The following is a 19,536-nucleotide window of genomic DNA, read 5'->3' as shown; positions in this document are numbered from 1 at the left end:
ATGCTGTTGAGTTCTCCTGCAAAACGACATTGCAGCGCAGTAGAAACAAGACTGCTTAGAATAGCTAGTGGCAACATTTTTCCTTTTCCCTTCTTTAGGTCCTTATAATCTGTTTAGTAACATATCATTTTTATCCAGCTTGCATACACTCAGCGTTGGTTATGTCTGCCGTCCGATCTGCGTTATTCCCCTGTTTTATGTCTTCGCTCATTCAATCAAAGCATGGGAGATGATAAAAGCAGGGAAGTGTATCTTTCTATGTTTGGAAGTTTTATTGAGCTGCTCTATAAAGCAAATAATTAAATGGGGTCATAAAATGAAGATGTGTTTTAAAAATCAGATGACAAATCTAACTATGCCATTGTCCCATGGTGATACAGTCTGAAACGGAATGATGCATTGCCCCAATGCACACTGGAGCTGTACATTGACATAGTTTATATCCAAATAACCCATGGGAATTTTATGACAGGGATGACCCTAAATGAAAACATTAAACTAAAAAAAAAATTAATCCAACTTTTACAGTAGTGTGTGCCAGCAGTGTGTATAATAACAGTACAAGGTTCCTATTGTATATGAAGCTATTTTGAGGAAGACAAGGTTTATAAAATGTATTTCAGCATTTAGAGATCACCATGCAAGCCTTGCCAATACAGCACGTTGACTCTGAGCCTGGCAAACATCCAGTTACACTTTCCAGTTGCCGAAGGCTGTGTATTAAACTGTAACAACTGCAACTAGGCATAGAATATCTACAGGTTTATTTTGAGTATCCACCCTAGATTGTTCAAATGAATAACTATGAGCATTAGCAGAATTCTCAGAACCTTTTGAAGTTTTCAATCAAAATTGTATGTGTTCTTGAATTGTATGTAACTGTCACATCTGCTCATATGTGTTGTCACTATGACAACCAAATTGTTTATCATTCCAAATTCTAGTTGTCTGTAGTTATTTTCCCCATTTGTGAAGGTATATCTGCTAAAGTGTTATTAGCAGCACTGTCATGACACACTCATCTCTAGATCAGAAATATTCATTCAACTGGTTAAGAAATCACCTCTATCTAGTCTATTGTATTTAACCACAGTTTATTTCAATTGTCTGAAAACTCCAAATCTACTTTCCTTCCAAGGAGGACTGAATAAAATGGCCTCAATATGCAGCTATACCTTATAGAACTGGTCTCCAAACTGAATACTCTGGGCGCAAAAAGCTAATGACATTATATTAAGCTTAGGTAAGAAAATAATCAATATTGGATAATTGAGATTCATTTGCTATATATATATTTGGTATCTGATTCATGTAACAATTAAGAGCAGGTGATTGAGAGCATGTAATAGGTGTTTTGCTCTCTTTTTCTATGTCTTGATGAAGGTGCATGGCACTCAAACATTGAACTGACTTGTTAAATAAAAGTAAAAAATATTTTTGTGTATATATATATATATATATATATATATATATATATATATATATATATATATATACATACATAATGATCTCAACAACACATCAGGAATCCCCAGGAGTACTGTCTGCTTTTGTTTTGCTCATTACTTTACATACTGCATTGCAATCATTCATAATGTCCTTTGCGTTGGGTTTACAAACTTTTCTCTCACTCTGTAATTCAATGGCTTAAACAGAGTAGCCCACAATTGGGATTTATGCAGTACTGGGATTTATGCATTATTGCAACAGTGAAGTGCTATTTCTAAGGGGGCTCTGGGGTATTTTTTAATTGCACTAGTTTCAACCGAACAGAGGGTTTCTAGGTCTAATGAAGGAATACAAGAAGTAAAATTGCAACAAACTGGTATTAACGCAGTAGTGTGTGATTAGCTTCTTTGTAATTGTGTCCCGAATTATGACTGTAACAGCAGCACACTTTCATGAAACAGCATGCTTAGATAGGCAGTAACATAGATATATGTATCAGGGCAAAATGCTGCTTTAGTCCAGACACGTAACTACAGCTGCAGCCAAAAGTTTAGCCTCACCTAAATTTTAGAATTGAGACATGATTAAAAAAAAAAAAAAAAAAAAAAAAAAAGCAACAACAACTATATGAACATCATTTAGATATTTTATTTAACATCATGTAATCAAAGAAACTACAAAATGATATCATTATAAAATGATATCATCATAACTATCTACCAGAAGTCATAATAGTAGTACAGTATTTCATTTTAGATTTTGAAATGTCACATTTTTCAATTTTTGTCAGTTTTTCTAAGTGTATGTAATTAAATATGTTATTAACGTTCGGAAGGTTCCATTCGACTTTATGAAGCAAAATGAATTAACTCATAGGATGATGCAACACGCTTAGCCATAGCTGTACAATTTGAGATTACTATAATACGTTTTAATCTCTAGGTACAGTGCAAGCTGACTAATATACATATTATTTTAATTGTAGCTTTTTTATATGAAATTAACACATTATTTTCTTCAGTCCATCCAATACATGCTACTAGGAGGGTTGGCACAAATTCAGAAGTAATAGAAAGTACATAATAACAAAACTATAAAACACCATGTTTACCATGTATTTATAAAAGAAAAGAAACTACAAATGGGTCATCTAAATCGAAGAAAGGGAATCATTATATCACAGAAGGCAAACAGAATTCCAATCCCTTTTTCGGGCAAAACTAACTTGCCTCCCTCCCTCCCTCCCTCCCCCTCTCTCTCTCTCTCTCTCTCTCTCTCTCTCTCTCTCTCTCTCTCTCTCTCTCTCTCTCCAATATTGTAGTTTGATATAAATTCTGCTTATAAAAGATGTGTTACAGTTTTACCAGTTTATAGCTAAGGTGTGTTGAAAATGGTACTGTTTATGGAGCAATAGTGTTTGATGTTTATTCATGAGTGAATAAACTGAGAGTACTGTCTGGAGGTGATGAGTCAACATTCGTCAGAAGGACTAAGTTCATATAAACCAACACCTGGGGAAGCCAAACAGTTTAATCAGGTGATTCTGGTCTACCTGGAGTTAACAAACACTAACTTCCTAATAATCTGCCTCAGCTTTACTCAGGTTTACTGCAAGACTCTTCGTCTCAGGAGGAGTGCAATGTGGTCTGCGTTGACATTATGGTCTGGAATCTTCTTATTCAGCCTGCCTGATGTACATGGTACCTTTAGATATGAACGTAAGTGTATGATATATTACTCCATGCTTTATTATATTGATTGAACAATATGATCATGTCTCATTTTTAAATTAGCTCAGAAATGTTTTAAACAAAATCATAAATCATATAATCTTTGTTAATATGATGGACAGATAGATAAAACTAAAAAAAAAAAAAAGTTTTCATTTAACAGAAATACAGCAACTGTACTGTATATAAACTCTTGCGGTGTCTTTATCTTGTTACACAGACACAGATACAGTAGCTATAGGACTAAATATTACGGCATAAAAAGGGCAGACAAACTGGTAACTGTTTAGTGGATTCTAGGTTGGTTTATGTTGCCATAGCCAAGGCGTTAACATATTTAAACTTTTCCTGATTATTCCGATCAAGCCTGTTTATGCTGTAGATTAACTGTTATTATTTAGTTAGTAAAAGTATTCTGTTATTTAAATTACTAAAGGGCCCTTAATGTCATAATTTCACCCAGAACCTTTTCTCATTCAAGTGTATGATTGTAATATTCAATTAAAACTACATAACTCCTGCTTTACTAAAATAGCAAACATAAACTGCCATAATTCTACTAAAGGTTAACCCAAAAATGGTAGTACAGTAGAGAAACAAAACCATTACTAGTAATGCGGATGCAATCTATGTTTGAAAAAAGAATAATATTCGATTCCACACTCCTTCAAGGAGCTGGAGCATCACTGTGACTGTGCGTGCTCCAGTTCCAGATGCAGACAGTGTGTGTCAGTGTCATTTGCTAATGCTGTCTTATAACTACAATTCATATTACATTACTGAGATGGATATTCTCTATACGGTAATTTAAAATAAACAAGGCAACTCAATCGTAGTTTAACCCCTTTAATGCCTATATTTGATGAAGTTGTTTCATACTGTGGCGTTTTTTAAATCTGCATTGTTATCTAAATATGAAGTTCATACAGGAGAACAGTGTTGGGAGATGAAGCTTGTTTGCTGGGATGTCAGGCAGACTGTTTGATGCAGCCTTAGAATAAAAACAATAAAAGTGCAGGTTGCTTTGTGAGGCTTTGTAATTGAAAACTGACTTGTACATTATCAAAAGTGAATTGGTTGCTATGGAGCTAATTAAGTCAAAACACATTAATAAGGACTAAAACCAGAATTGCTGGCTTTCCAGAACTTCATGTATTAATGTGAAGTCAGGTCTATCTAGTCCTAATCCAGTTTTGTGGTGCAGCAGCGGCTGATATTTCAATTTCTCATGATTTAAATTTGTATTCCAACACTTTCATAGTCTTCAGTGATTTTCCATTGAAGAAGATAATAATTCAACGCTCCGAGAAGCCTTCCTGGAATTCCAGATTTTCAGAAACAAAATAAATACATGCATTTTGGGTATAGTTTTACTTTAAATCAATTCAAAACCTCATACATGTTACATATTTAACCACAAATCCCCAAACTCTGAAATCATACTGGTAAAACCCATAACAAAGCTTGTTCAAGTATTCATGTCCTGCTGAATGTGATCATAATCAGTGGTACTGTTGCTATATATAATAGAATTCAACTGTATATTACTGAGATGGATATTCTGTATACTGATGTACAGTCATTCTGGTTTCCTCACAAATACCCTCAGGAGATGTAAAGAGGCTGGCAGTGGTTTTGTGTAATCATTCTGGGAGACAGAATCAGACAAGCCTTGTAGGGCTAAGCAAGGCCCAAGAAACAAAAAGTCACATGAAACTGTTGCATGATGCCAGCAACACCTTTTATGACCATATAACATGAATTATTTTCTAGGGAAGACAAGGTTAATTGCTCTTTGGGTTGGTTTGACAACAGCTTCTAGAAAAACTGTAGTTTAAAACTTCAGATGCAGATGCAGGTCTAGACACTTGCCAAAGAAGGATCCTGACTCCTACATTGTGGGTAATTGCCTACTGGAAAGGCATTTCTCTTGTTAGGACATGAGGCTTTGGCTTTAGCAGAAAAGCATTTCACTTTGAAGCTTAAATAAGCTTTTTGTGATCCTTCTTCATATAAAAAGCAAAGGCCTTTTGGAACATCTTGTACCGCTACAAAAAGTAGATCACCACTGTGCTCGAGGGGTTGATACTGGAAACCTGACACAATCCCCAATGTTAGGACCTTAAATCGTACTTGTCTTCAAAGGCTTTAGAGAATTTAAGCACATGTATTGTTGAATACGATTGAAGCATACCAGAGAATAACACCATGTAACAATTTGTAATTTTTTTTGGTGCCTGGGTAGTAAGTGTTATTTCCTAATTGCTTATGCCTCAAAAGCATAAAAAATGGCTATTATTCCCCACAAACTTTGCTTTTGTGACCAGGACAGTGATATTTCAAAATATCACTATTTCTAATGGGAAAACGGGCAAATGTGTGTCTTTTCGTTCACATAAAGTCTGAAAAAAACAACATATGAATCCAAATTAACATGTATTTATACTAAAGTAATACAAAGATGACTAGAAAAGATTTAGAAGTGAGTAGTTTTTCGAGATTTACGATTATACTGTAAATACAGATTAATTGTAAATCTCGACAAACTACTCACTTCTAAATCTTTTGTAGTTTGTGTACGATTATACTGTAAACACAGTATAATCGTAAATCTCGAAAAACTACTCACTTCTAAATCTTTTGTAGTCATTTTTGTATTACTTTAGTATAAATACATGTTAATTTGGATTCATGTGTTGTTGATTCACAAATTGTGTTACATAGTGTAATTAAATTAAAAATTTAGATTTTCTGAATTGTCAGACTGTAAAGTTTGGGATTAAGTGTTTATATTTCTCCTTATGGTTATAGTAATTAAAGAAGTTCAGTTTGGATTGGTTAGTCTGATTTTGTAAAACAGGCACCTACTCTCGTCTTCATTGAAAGCAGCTTGTTGTCATTGAATCTAACTAGTACTAAACATAAGGTAGTTTAAGATTGGTGCTAATCAGGGTTTGCAGTGAAACCAGCCAAGATTCTGAGACTTGTTCCATAATCATATTATGTTTTTGTATGCCATGGATCATAGGACAGGCACCATTTAATCACTCACTATTGAGGCATGGTGTTTACTGTGCAATCACCCATAGAGAAGACACTGAGTGACCTCACCAAGTCATCTGTGCTCAGACCTGTATGAACCTGTATGGTCTCTCTGTCAAGCAGCGTGACAGGAGGGTATAACTCACTGTGGGCAGGAAGAGATCTCTTCCTTTGATAAATGAAAGAAGACAGACATTACCAATGACCATAACTGGCACAACGTAGTTACAGAATACACCTGTAAGCCCCATGAACAATTACAGCTCCTAAAAACAATCAAACTACCAAAAACACTTAGCTTTAAAAACTCCTTCCTCTAGAAGGACCTTCCAATATATCTGTAGTCTACTAGCCTCATACATGCTTAAAAAAAGAGCAAATTGAATACTGATATTAGTTTTTTAACAGAGAGTGGGTGGATAAACCCATATTTTTGTCTGTTGTAGCTTTTTCAGTGGTATCTGCTGTACAGTCCGTTTACAGATTTTATTCCATTTTTACTACTTTGTTAAAAATATAGACATAAAGCCCACCTAAACTTTTACCTAGTGGTTTAATTAGGGTTAATTAGTACCACCAGCTGCATCTGCAAAACTATGAATTAACCAGCAGTAAGAACATCTAAAACAACAGTGCAGCCTTCCTCAGCATACATTGTCAAAGTTATACTTGTTCAATTACTTGGTGTACTTTAGGTAAATTGGGGATTCACATTTGTTGATGGCATGTGTGTTGTGGCTTTGATCTGCTAGATTATAAGTGACATCATAGATTCAGTGTTTTGCAACAAAAAGATTAATTAGTGAAGTGGTTTGAAGATTAGCAGTTGGCCCTGTGTTATTGGCAGGTTAATGGAGCCTCACACAAGAGAGGAACTGAACGATAAGCAGTTCATTATTGTTGTTTGCAGTAGTAAAGCTTTGTAAAATAACAGGGAAAGCATTTTTAAAGCAGAGGCATGCATAATGAACCATGTGACAAAGCATTAGAGGGCACTACTGCAGGTACATGCTAGTAGTAACTAAGAAACATTAATCACTTCAGTATTAATCACTTCAGCTATACATTAGAACATAAGAACATAAGAAAGTTTATAAACGAGAGGAGGCCATTTGGCCCATCTTGCTTGTTTGGTTGTTAGTAGCTTATTGATCCCAGAATCTCATCAAGCAGCTTCTTGAAGGATCCCAGAGTGTCAGCTTCAACAACATTACTGGGGCGTTGATTCCAGACCCTCACGATTCTCTGTGTAAAAAAGTGCCTCCTATTTTCTGTTCTGAATGCCCCTTTGTCTAATCTCCATTTGTGACCCTCTTTTTTCAAGTCGAAAAAGTCCCTTGGGTCGACACTGTCAATACCTTTTAGAATTTTGAATGCTTGAATTAGGTCGCCGCGTAGTCTTCTTTGTTCAAGACTGAACAGATTAAATTCTTTTAGCTTGTCTGCATATGACATGCCTTTTAAGCCCAGAATAATTCTGGTCATTAAAGAGTTGCCATTGGCTTTTATTTGTTTAGCAGTCTGTTTTCAGTAATTAATATTAGATAATGTGCAGCAGGTGTCACCTCGCTGTGCAGTTCAATAGTCACCCCATTGCTAGAGAGCCCTGTGAAGCTATCCTGTTCTTCTAACCGCTGAATCTGTCTTTGTGCTTTCCCTTTAGCTGACTGTAAGTGCAATGGTAAGGCTTCCCATTGTATGTACGACCCCGAGGGATACATCTGTTTGAACTGCATTGATAACACTGATGGGCGCAACTGTGAAAAGTGTAAGAGCGGGTTCTTCCGCCAGAGGCCTGAGGACCGGTGCCAGCCATGCCGCTGCAACACTATGGGTATGTGAGGGGCCAATGTTCGCAGGAACCCCAAGTAGACAACATTTATTCTAATACCACCAACCGTTGTATTTAGTTTCTTATACTTCTACCAGTGTTCATTTCTCTTTGACATACCCAAAATGAATGCAGTTTTATATTTAGTGAAACAATTAATTTACTTAATAATTAATCATGTAACTTGATATGATACCCAACCTCCAATACAGGCATCCTGCAAACTAATGATTGTTTTGCATAACACACACACACACACACACACACACACACACACACACACACACACACACACACACACTCGCACACAGTCTTTGTGCATAGCTCTTTGCAGAAGGTCCCAGTTAATGAACTGGCTCCCAGATTTCCCTCCTGGGAGGGAAATGGTGCTAAACCATGTAATTATGGTTAAGGTTAACTAACCCTTGCTCTGTGTATCTCCAGCCATAAGCATTTCATGTAAATACGTTTCCCGCTTCATAAGATGCCTACAGCTAATAGGAAGGTACTTCAAATCTCAATATTCTAACGTTATCTCATATTTTATTAAGTAAAGATAAATTCCATTCCTCTACTTTCAATAAACAATTCACTTCAAGTTCTATGAAAGGATGGAGAATCTGTCAGGGTGCAGGTTGCTAGCAGTTTATTGTGCCAGCACATTTGCCACAGAGTGGGTATGCTCCATATTTACATATCTCTAACACTTTCTTCATTAAATTGAAATGTCTGACTTTAGGATCCCTGAATGCTCAATGTGACAATTACGGGCGTTGCAGCTGCAAACCAGGAGTGATGGGTGATAAGTGTGATCGCTGTCAGTCCGGGAGTGCTCTTACACAAGCTGGGTGTGGTGGCAGGTAAGACAAGCAACTCAGCATTGGAAAGAGCAAGAATCTCTCATACAAAGAGATTTGCAGAAATTACACAGTAACTATATAGAAACTAAATTGTAACCAATCACACACATGCTCGAGTGTTCATGGAAACTAAGATTATCCTTCCCAAAAGACATAAATATAAATGTAATACCAACAGTTTAAACTGGAGAGCAAACCATTACTGGGGAAGGACTGTAGACCTACAAAGAGGCTTCTGTAAACATGATTTCATTTTTTTCACAGATGTCGGTCGCGTGCCAGCAGCTTGGGGGCAGGTAACCCCATGGACTGCATGCCGTGTTTCTGCTATGGGCATTCTTCCGACTGTACCTTCGCAGAGGGCTACAGTGCTTACAACATCACTTCCACCTTTGATAATGGTAAGCTTTCATTTCAACTCTACAGGTTTTCCAATACAAAGACTGAGCACAGCATGGTCACCATGAAGGTAAAACCTGGTACCTAATTAATCTACCTTGTATTCTCTGCTGTAGGTGGACCAGATTGTCTGCATAACTATGTTTGAATTACAGTGATTCAGAATAACCACTTTAATATTATTCGTATTTTGTTGTTTCAGCTTGACTACAGTTGCATTGTATTGTATTTTATTATATTGTTGGAAGTTTTTTGCCTTGGGTCACCATGCAACTTCTCTTGTGCTCAGACCCCGATGGATGGCGAGCTTCTTTCAAAAGTGGTTCCCATGTGCAGTTCCGCTGGTCCCCTAAGCACCGTGATGTTTTCGTAACATCCATGGACAACAATCCAATCTACCTGCTGGCGCCAGGTAGGCACTGTAAAGGAATTGAGGAATTTGATGGGCAGAGATGCTAGGAGTGAATTCAACCATGTTCTTCTGGTATCTCAGAGCAGATTATCATTGAATAAAATGTTTGCTATAACTCTTGACTTTCTTATAGATTCGTTTTTGGGGAACCAGGTGCTGAGCTATGGACGGAACCTCTCCTTCTCATTCACGGTGGGGCGAGGAGGGCGGAGGCCATCCCCAGAAGACGTGGTGCTGGAGGGAGCAGGGCTGCGGGTGGCAGCTCCCCTGGCAGACCTGGGAACAACCCTGCCCTGCGGCAAGATGAGAGCCTACACCTTCAGGTGAGTGCCAATCCACATGCTTGCTGGTCATTTGTTGAATGTTAACAGTTTTTTGGCTGGGATGCTTTGTTATTTTGTATAACCCTCTTATTATATTAAAATGTCTTCTAAATATTATAGGCTTGATGAACAACCAGGCAGTAAATGGAGACCACTACTCAGCGCATTACAATTTCATAAACTGTTGAATAACTTGACGGCCATTAAGATTCGAGCCACCTATGGGGAAAAGAGTAAGTCTGCTTTAATGCATTTAGTTTGTTGAAGAGGAAGGTGTTTTATGATATTTGTGAAAACGTTCAACAGATAAGCTATGTATGCCAGTCATGAAATTAGATTTAGCAATATACTTGAATCTTCAATGACATACAAAACACAGGACAAAAACACAAAAAAATCATTGACTAACAGTACCAGTACACTGGGATCACCTATTTGTTACGTCTCCCATAAAGACTTTCCCTTGCTTGTTTCAGGCTATGGATACCTTGACAATGTGCATCTGGAGTCAGCTCGTCGCGGTGCTGGAGCCCCTGCCTCCTGGGTTGAGGAGTGTAGCTGTCCCATGGGCTACCGGGGTCAGTTCTGCCAGGAATGTGCTCCAGGGTACCGAAGAGACTCTCCTAGTAGTGGGTCCTTCAGTGCCTGTGTACCCTGTAACTGCCGGGGAGGCACCTGCGACCAAGACACTGGTAAGACAGCATGCTACCAAACCTAGTGGATTTTATCTAGTGGCAGTATAACCTGCTTGGTGTGAGTACAGTATCTACTCTAGCTAATGTGTCCACGGTGATGTTTTAGGAGACTGTTACTCTGGAGACGAGACCCCGGTTGTCCAATGCCCAGCTGGTACCTACAACAGCCCACAGAACGCCAGAACCTGCCTGCGTTGCCCCTGTGCCCCAGGAGTCAGCTGCGCCATCGCTCCAGGCACCCTAGAAGTGGCATGTAACAGGTGCCCTGTGGGAACAACAGGTAAGCACCACAGTTATTTATTTCAAATAGTGCTGGATTTGCAATATAATATGGTCCAGAATTACATTACCCTCACTAAGTCCTGACTTCTGGAGTGCCTTGTGTACTTGACAGGCTCCCGATGTGAGATGTGTGAAGATGGTTACTACGGCGACCCCCTGGGTGAGCGGGGCCGCCCCCGGCCTTGTCAGCGCTGCCGGTGCAATGACAACATCGACCCTAACACTGTGGGAAACTGCGATCGTTTGAGCGGGGAGTGCCTCAAATGCCTCTACAACACTGCTGGCTTCAACTGCGAGCAGTGCAGTGAGGGCTTCTACAGGAGCACCTCCATCCCCAACCCTGCTGAGGGCTGCACACGTAAGAGACCATTCATTCAACCTTCATTATTGAATACGTAGCTTCTATTAGAGGTTATTGCTTTATTTTATAGCAATATTCAATAAAACATCATCCCCAGAAGGTCAATGGAGTTGTGTGCCTCATAGCAGAAACCAGTTGTATGAGTCACAGTATAAAACCAGGAGCACAGTTACAGAGAAACGCAATCAATAAACAGGTAACTCAGTTGTAGGTAAAACAGGAAAATGTACAATATCATGTTAATTCCCTCCCTTGTTCTGCTACAGCATGTAACTGCAACCCTCTGGGCTCACTGTCACCACAGTGCAGCAAGAATGGCCAGTGTCAGTGTAAAGAAGGACATGAAGGAACAAAGTGCGAACAAAAAACTGCTTGCCCAGCCTGCTACAGCCAAGTGAAATACCAGGTAGGCCATCATATTGTTCGCCATCAATACAGATCACAATTTATTATAGTGTTTTTCAAAAATTACAGTATTTGCTAAAAGCATGGAGGCTTAGTCAGACCTTTGTGTGTCACATACAATAAGGCAGGGGTGGTCAACCCTGGTCCTGGAGAGCCACTATCCAGCAGGTGTTATAGGTAACCTTTAAATCATCAATTTATGAAAAATGTAAGTGGATCAATTTAGTAAGTTAATTTGTGCAATTAAATCAGGAGTGTTCAGCCTTGGTCCATGAGAGCTGCAGGGTGTTAAGGTTTTTGTTCCAAATTATCTCTAAATTACTTAATTGAACAAATTACTACTTAACTAGTCAAAATTGTTCCAAGTCTTTAAAAAAATTGGTGATTAAAGGTTACCTACACAACCTGCTGGACTGTAGCTCTCCAGAACCAGGGCTGGCCACCCCTGCAATAAGGGATAAAGAGCTGAGATGTACAAGGATGGAAAGAGTGTGTACAGTGGGAGCCGTTTAGGCGTTTAGTTCCATTTCAGTCCTTTAAATGTGCTTTTTACTTTTCACTGAAAAATTGCTCCCTGTTTGTCCTGCTGGTATGTGAAATGGATTTAAACATCTTTAAACAGTGCAGCTGTCTGGTTTTCATTTCTCACTGTTTCGGGTATTTCATGTGAAAGTAACTAGTTGAGCTCTAGACTAGAGAATTAAACACTCCTGATTGGTGTTGTAATGTCTGCGCTGCTGTAATTGTTGTTCTGTCACAGCTAGAACTCACTTAGGGTTTCTCTTGTTACCTCTTTGCCCTGGGGACCTTCCTGAAAATATGAGTGAGCACTATTTCTGTAAAGGGATATAATGCATAGAACTCATTTTATAGTAAATTGATACTGTTCAAGCAGTACAGCAATGATACGATTCTACTGTCATTTTAATATACTCTGACAGACAGATTATTATGCATTCTCATGCCAGAAATAAAACTTAAGCAATAGTGTGGGTGGGTTTTAGCATGATATCTCTTAAAAGCCATTACTTTGTTTTTATATGGCAGAAGATAATACTCGTACTTAATGTTTCATAGTCAGGGAATATATTTATATTTTCTCTCCAAGAACTGTCATGTTAGTGGATATCCCCTAGCTAGCTTGAGTTGATTTCAAAACAAGGTGGAGTTATTGCAAATATCAATCAAATGAAGACAGAGGGAAACGACTATTTGTGTAATGTAACTAATGGCTATATTTCTCATATGTCAATTTTGCAGTTGTTATAAAGGTTTGTCTTTCATTTTTAGTGTCTGTGCTTTTCAACCGGTTTTAAAGAGTATGGTCTGTATGGAAAGTGTAGTAGAAAACTGAAAACAAGGGCTGTAATGCCAGGGTGTGCTGACCCCCGGTTCTGTGTGTGTACTAGATGGAGAGGCATTTGCTGAAGCTGAGGGATACGGAAGCTCTGTTTCGAACAGTTGATACCAGCCGTGCCCCCTTCTCTGAGGTGGAGGTGGAGAAGGCCGTCAGAGAGGCTGAAAAAAACATTGCAGACCTAAAGAGAGACACAGACCAATTATCAGGTATGGGGGAGCCAACGGGAGCAGCAAAGTTCTGCATACACCTAGTTCAGTCTTTAAAACAGATACCCTAAAGAACAATGCTGAACCAGCAGGCCATATAAAACCCACACTCAACATATAAATACCTACCCATGCATCTCTGCATTCTGATTTGAAAAATATGATAGCCACTACAATTATGTATATTTCATTATATGTCAGCTTATAAAAACAATACCCTCACAGTAAGCATTATCTTGCAGACAAATTGATCCACGCATTGATTACAGTCAGTTACTGTAGGTTATGCCTTTTGCATTGAGCTTAATTGCTTTAGTACTGTATTTCACAGGCTCATGCTGTGTATGCATGAGAAAAATCAAGCATTTCTAACTCATGAGGGCAAGTAGATCTGTGTTTGTTCTGCACCAACAAAGACATTGCCATAGCTCTGGGGTTCAGGCAAGTCTACTGTGACAGAAGGTGCAGTGATTGGGGTGAATCCTTCCTCTAACTACAGAGCGAGAAAACAAAAAGCTAAAGGAGCAAGAATACTGTTACAGATGTTATGCTATGATTCTTACATGCAAAGATATTGTTAGCAGCATTTCACACAAATGAACACTCCCCTCTATTGGTCCTGTGGTGAATCACTGGTGTTTAAAACAGCATCAGATTACCGCAAATAATTACCCTTTCTCTGTTAAAGTTGATGGTAAAGAAGAAATGCTCACCTTTTTGTCTGACGTTATATTCTATATCTTTTTAAAAAAAAAAAACAGTTGAAAATCACTTTTATGCATTACCGCTAAGCAAAAAGCATGCACTATAAAGAGTTCCATATGCAATATTATAGTAATGAGTTTTATGTTTATGAAAGCCTGCAAACCATATACTGTATAACAGTCCTATTAAAACCTTGCACTGCTGTATAGTTAAGGACTCCAGTCTTCTGAAATCATACATATTTCCCAACTAGATCAGAACAGCTAAGACTAAGGTGCCACCATATCTCTTTGTTTAACATAAATGAATTGCTAATTTATTTATTTTTTTCTCCTGATGCATTGTATAGGTTCTGACAAAGTGCTGCTCAGTCGCTTGGCTGATATAAGTAACACACAGTCTACTCAGACAAGAAACCTGGATGGTGTTTCCCGGACAGTGGATGGGATGAAGTCGTTGGCTCAGCAGTATCAGTACCAGGCTGACACTGTCAAGGGGCTGATCAGCAGTGCCAGACAGACCGTGGACAAGGCCAGAGTGGAGATGAGACAAGTGGTAAATACTCAGCTAAGCTATTGACTCATCAGCTGCAGCAAGAGGGTTGCTAAACCAGATCAGTGTTACAATCATACAATATGTGGGTGTAATGCTGGTAAGCTTTGTTACAATTGCATATCTGCACGCTGTCTTCTGTTTTTTTGTTAAGACGCATAAATTAAGACACAGTTGCAGTTATTTAATTATTTATTTTCATCAGGAACTTCCATTTGCGGACGCTGGGACAGGCACAAACAGCCTCTCAGATTTGGCACATGTGGCAACCACATTAGCAGACAGGTAATTCAGATTCTTTTGCAATTGCAAAACTTAGGTCAAAGTAAAAAACACAACTATCAAACTAAATTTTGTCTTGTGATACTCACTCCAGGTAGGATCGCAACATGTAACCTGCACATCTTAGCTGTACAGTAGCATACTAATAGAGTAACTCTGTTAATACGACAGATCTTCACAGTACATATATAACCTTTCCACATGTGCTTTTGCAGACACCGCACTGAGGCCGAAGGAATCGAGCGAGCAGCTAAAACCAGCGGCACCTCTGCAAATGAAGCCTATCAGCTGATGCAGTCAGTGATCAATGGGGAGAACAAGGTGGCCAGCAGCATTCAGGATCTGAACACAATGTGAGTGTCTCTGTGTCTTTGGACCTCCATTGACATGCCCGCAAATACTGTTTCCTACCCCGAAGAATAGGCAGTGTTCTGGGGGCCTTGTGAACCTGATGAACTCAACAACTTGCTCATGAAATCATGAATGACAGATATACTTTCAATGAGGCTCCCCATACTATTCATATATATAACAATAAAAAAGTTAGTGAAACATAGATTTGGACTTTACTAATCAAATTATTTCCAATAAAATAGGTAAGGTGTGTGTATATGTGTGGAGGGATATGGGCGTTACTGTGAACGGAGGCTAATGCAGTCTGATTGTGTCTTTCTTAGGTATAACAGTGATATAGCCACAGTCAATGACCTGGAAAACCAAGCTGCCAGGCTGAGCTCTGCTGGTGAAAGGGCAAGCCGTTTGGCGACAAAGACCTTTAGTGATCTCTCAGGGATTCAGATGATTAACCCCAGCTCTCTGCAGGTATGTGTCTATGTTTCTTTTTTTTTTTTGTGCTCATCAGATTGAACCACCATATCCAACTAAATACTGGCGCGATATACTTTAATGTAGAACACTGTGCATGTGCAGTTGCATTAAGAGGCAAGCACAAGCCCTTCATCAATTCAGTGCATTTTCTACTTGGAATTGACTCCTATTTTGGTTTAATTTCAGAACGAGATGAAAAGGCTCACTCAGGAGGCTAAGCTCTTGCAACCCAATGCAGAGGGAAAGCTCTCCAGTATTCAGAAATTAAACCAAGAGGTGGCGGCTGATGAGTCTGAGGCCAAGAAACTGCTGGCCAAAGGGATATCTGACCAGAAGGTAAGAGTTCTCTGAGCACTCTACTGTAGCTACAGGACAGATATGTTCTGAATGCACTGACACATTTATTCAATACAATTTGATAGATAGTGCATGCTATTCCAGTAGTTTATACATGGGACTAAACCTAACCTGTACCATAATGCATGATGATTGCAAAATGCAGAAACTGATTGCACCAACAAAGATCCTTACATTCTGCATATTTATTGGTATTATTACTTTGATTGCAGCTTGGAGATCAGCTCCTAGCAAGAGCAAATGTTGCCAAGGCTGAGGCATTGAGGGCATTGAACGACGGGCAGGCTAACCTAGGAAAGGTGGAGGACGTCCTGACCAAGCTTCAAGGTAAGTAACGGATACTAGTAACCTTTAAGTTATGGATCTGACATAGTGGAGTTAATATAATATCGTATAAGAAATTATTTCGAACCCTTTAACAACACATTTACTTTTAATGTAATTACTTATTTTACCAGTTTGTTGTAAAGGCTTTGTTGGTGGTGTTTTTTGCAAAAATTACTAAATCTACTCAAGACTTTATCAAAGCCAATATGACCCTTGTTATTCTGTGACCGACGCAGCCTTTATGAAACCAATTGGGGAACTGCTTCATCTGCTCATCAGTTGCAGACTTGCATTTATTTTGTACACTTGATTTTACTTGACTGTCTCCCCCAGTATTAAAATGAGTCTTTTCTGAACCAGTCTGTTCACCTTTTGCCCACAAACTCAGCAGGGTGGGAAGAGGGTGGATGGCAAACATAGCTGGGTTTACTTAGGTGACAAGAAGATCAAATAGTTTTCCTAAGCAGGGGTTGACAAAATGAATGAACCTATGGGCAGTCAACAAACCAAATGTGGTTCTCCTTTTCTTCTTTCCTTTTCATTCCTGAAAGAAAAGCATGATATTATCAGAGTGTGTAAGCCTCTAAATTCTGCAACTAGACCTAATCACTGGATTTTTTTCAACAGAGTTCAATGGACAGCTAAATCAAAACAAGAAGGAAGCTGAAGACGCGATGGATAAAATCCCTTTCATTAGAGGCCTTGTTAGAGAGGCCACACAGACAAACAAGCAGGCAGAGACGTTGCTGGGGAATGCAGACAAAGATGTAACCAAGGCGATTCAAAACGCAAGAGACGCTGGGGACATAGCTGAAAACACGGGCACGGTAAGGAGCGAATCACTGAGGAAGTTGGGAATTCACAGAGGGAGAAACGAAACAATAACAGATTCAGGCCATCACTGTATTCCCCGGCCTGGCAATACTTTAGAATATAGTCCTCTGACAGTTTCAGCCCACAAGCAAACAAAAACAATACAATGTAATCAAACATACAAAACTCTCTGCTTCTGCAGCACAACGATTTGTACAGGATAGTGATGTCACAGTCCCAAACCAGCGACAATCACGGAATTGATGTGCAATAAGAATGTTTGCTGCAAGTTAGATTGAGTTAAAGAATCAGATCCAGTTTACAGTGGTTTGGTAGGTCTAGGATATAAATTATAATATGTTCTACCTGTATTATTATCCATGTTTTCTGTACAAATCATTTGAATACTAATAATTATTATTGTTATTATTATTATTTTTTTACAGGAAGCACAAAACTCTCAATTAAAATTGAATGGGTTGTTCAATAAGGTGTTGGCATTAGACAATGACATAAGTGGCTTGAAGGGGGCAACGTTAAACATTCAGGAACAGTTGGCCACAGCAGAAAATAATGCAAACCAGGATGCAGAGGCCGTGAAACAGGTACAAAGAGAGTTTGTTTTATTGAAGGCTTAATCGACTACAGCATGACATGGAAGAGATCGTATCATGTTCATTAGCAAAATAGAATGATCCATTAGTCATTGTGTTTAGCAGAGCCTGCAAACCAGTCTGGATGCATTCATTTTCATATCAGATGTATCCCAAACTATCATAAACAATTAGCTATTTTAACATTAACACAGTGCCCTCTAGTGTTAACTTACTTCCACCCCCATTCCGAGTCCCTCCTTGATCAGTAATAGACCGTATGCCGAAACATTACAACTACCATCCTGTTGATCTTTGTTACCTTTGACCTGTATAACAGGCCTAGTCCAACATTCAAAAGAAAAGAATACAAAGGTAATGAAACACTACAATGTTTTGTTTCAGGCTTCAGCGAAGGCAACTGCAGCTTATGACAGCTCAGTGCAAACTAAAGGAGCCGTTCAAGACACATTGTCCATCATCAACAACCTGCTCAATCTACTTGGTACGTATTTGCAAAAATTGTTTCACACACACATATATATATATATATATATATATATATATATATATATATATATATATATAGACTAGCCTATACAATGTTCCTTATAGTTTCACTATGTATGCAGTATTTAAATCACGATGTATTCATTCCATTACCTTGGTTTGTTTCTTCTTGTTCCTCTCAGACCAGCCAGGCAGTCTAGATGAAGGCAGACTGATGCAGCTGGAGGGGTCGATAGCAGACAGCATGGAGCAAGTGGAGAGTCAGCTGAAACCCAGAATGGCAGACCTGGAACTAATGGAGGCCAGACAGCGACAGAGAATTACTGCCCTCACCACTGACATTGACAACATCTTAAACGACATTCAAAACCTGGAAGAGATTCGGGATAAAATCCCTGAGGGGTGCTTCAACACTGCACCCATAGAGAAACCCTAATGTTCTATTTATTCAAGACTTTCATTTGCTCAGGTAAATGAACATTCTCATTTACTTGGTTGTGCACTGCAATGAAATGATGTTTGACTGTTGTTTGAATATAATATGTAAATGCGTATAATTTATGTTGATAAGTAGTATGTCTGGGCACTTTAATGATGCTCGTGAAAGGTGTATAATACCAGTAAAAGTTACTTTTTTATATTCTACTTGTTGCTATCTATTTCAGTTGTCTTATTTTCCAATACAATTTTGATAAATTTCCTATTGCATGACTTGAACATTGCATGACTTGAATACCAATGCCCATTTGTCTCTTAAAGCAACATTTTATGAGCTTATGAGCACAGAATAGCCCAGTGCTCTATCATGATGTGTCTATTAAACTTAGAAAAGACAGCCCAGATTACTGTTAACACTGCATAATTGTGAACAGAATGTGTGAATTACCGACTTGGGGTATATCAAGGGAGTCCTGCAGAGCAGATGCTGAATTTCACATATTGTCAAATCAGGTAAAAATCGATTTGAATTAATAAACACTTGGCTAATTCTTAAAAGATCAATAAATAGACAGCACATTAGAATCACAACTTCATAGTATCATAATAGTTATTACGTCCCCTACAGCATCAGGCTTTGTTTATATAAGTAGAATTCAAGTAGAGAGAGACGTGGCTGGGGTATCAAATAATCCCACACAGTGTTTCCCAGCAATGTTAGAAACACATAAATATAGAATAACATTTGCAGGGCATCATCTGCATCTCCTGAGTTG

At 38.6% G+C, this 19,536-nt stretch overlaps 1 protein-coding gene across 1 annotated transcript; it reads left to right on the top strand.

The window, feature by feature from the left end:
• The first annotated feature begins 2,899 nt into the window (after nt 1-2,899).
• On the top strand, nt 2,900-18,967 carry LOC121327225 (laminin subunit gamma-2-like). Its single transcript, XM_041271112.1, has 22 exons — nt 2,900-3,167; nt 7,885-8,055; nt 8,792-8,912; nt 9,177-9,313; nt 9,601-9,723; nt 9,857-10,046; nt 10,167-10,279; nt 10,523-10,738; nt 10,848-11,021; nt 11,136-11,381; nt 11,651-11,790; nt 13,199-13,355; nt 14,410-14,615; nt 14,818-14,897; nt 15,110-15,247; nt 15,572-15,716; nt 15,909-16,058; nt 16,292-16,406; nt 17,034-17,233; nt 17,666-17,824; nt 18,218-18,317; nt 18,505-18,967. Exons 1-22 carry the CDS (start codon nt 2,915-2,917, stop codon nt 18,756-18,758), a joined length of 3,588 nt encoding a protein of 1,195 aa, XP_041127046.1. The 5' UTR covers nt 2,900-2,914; the 3' UTR covers nt 18,759-18,967.
• Nucleotides 18,968-19,536: the final 569 nt, after the last annotated feature.

The sequence above is a fragment of the Polyodon spathula genome, chromosome 14, assembly GCF_017654505.1.
Source record: "Polyodon spathula isolate WHYD16114869_AA chromosome 14, ASM1765450v1, whole genome shotgun sequence".
NCBI classification, from domain to species: Eukaryota; Metazoa; Chordata; class Actinopteri; order Acipenseriformes; family Polyodontidae; genus Polyodon; species Polyodon spathula.
This window is presented reverse-complemented; position numbering and strand designations above follow the sequence as displayed.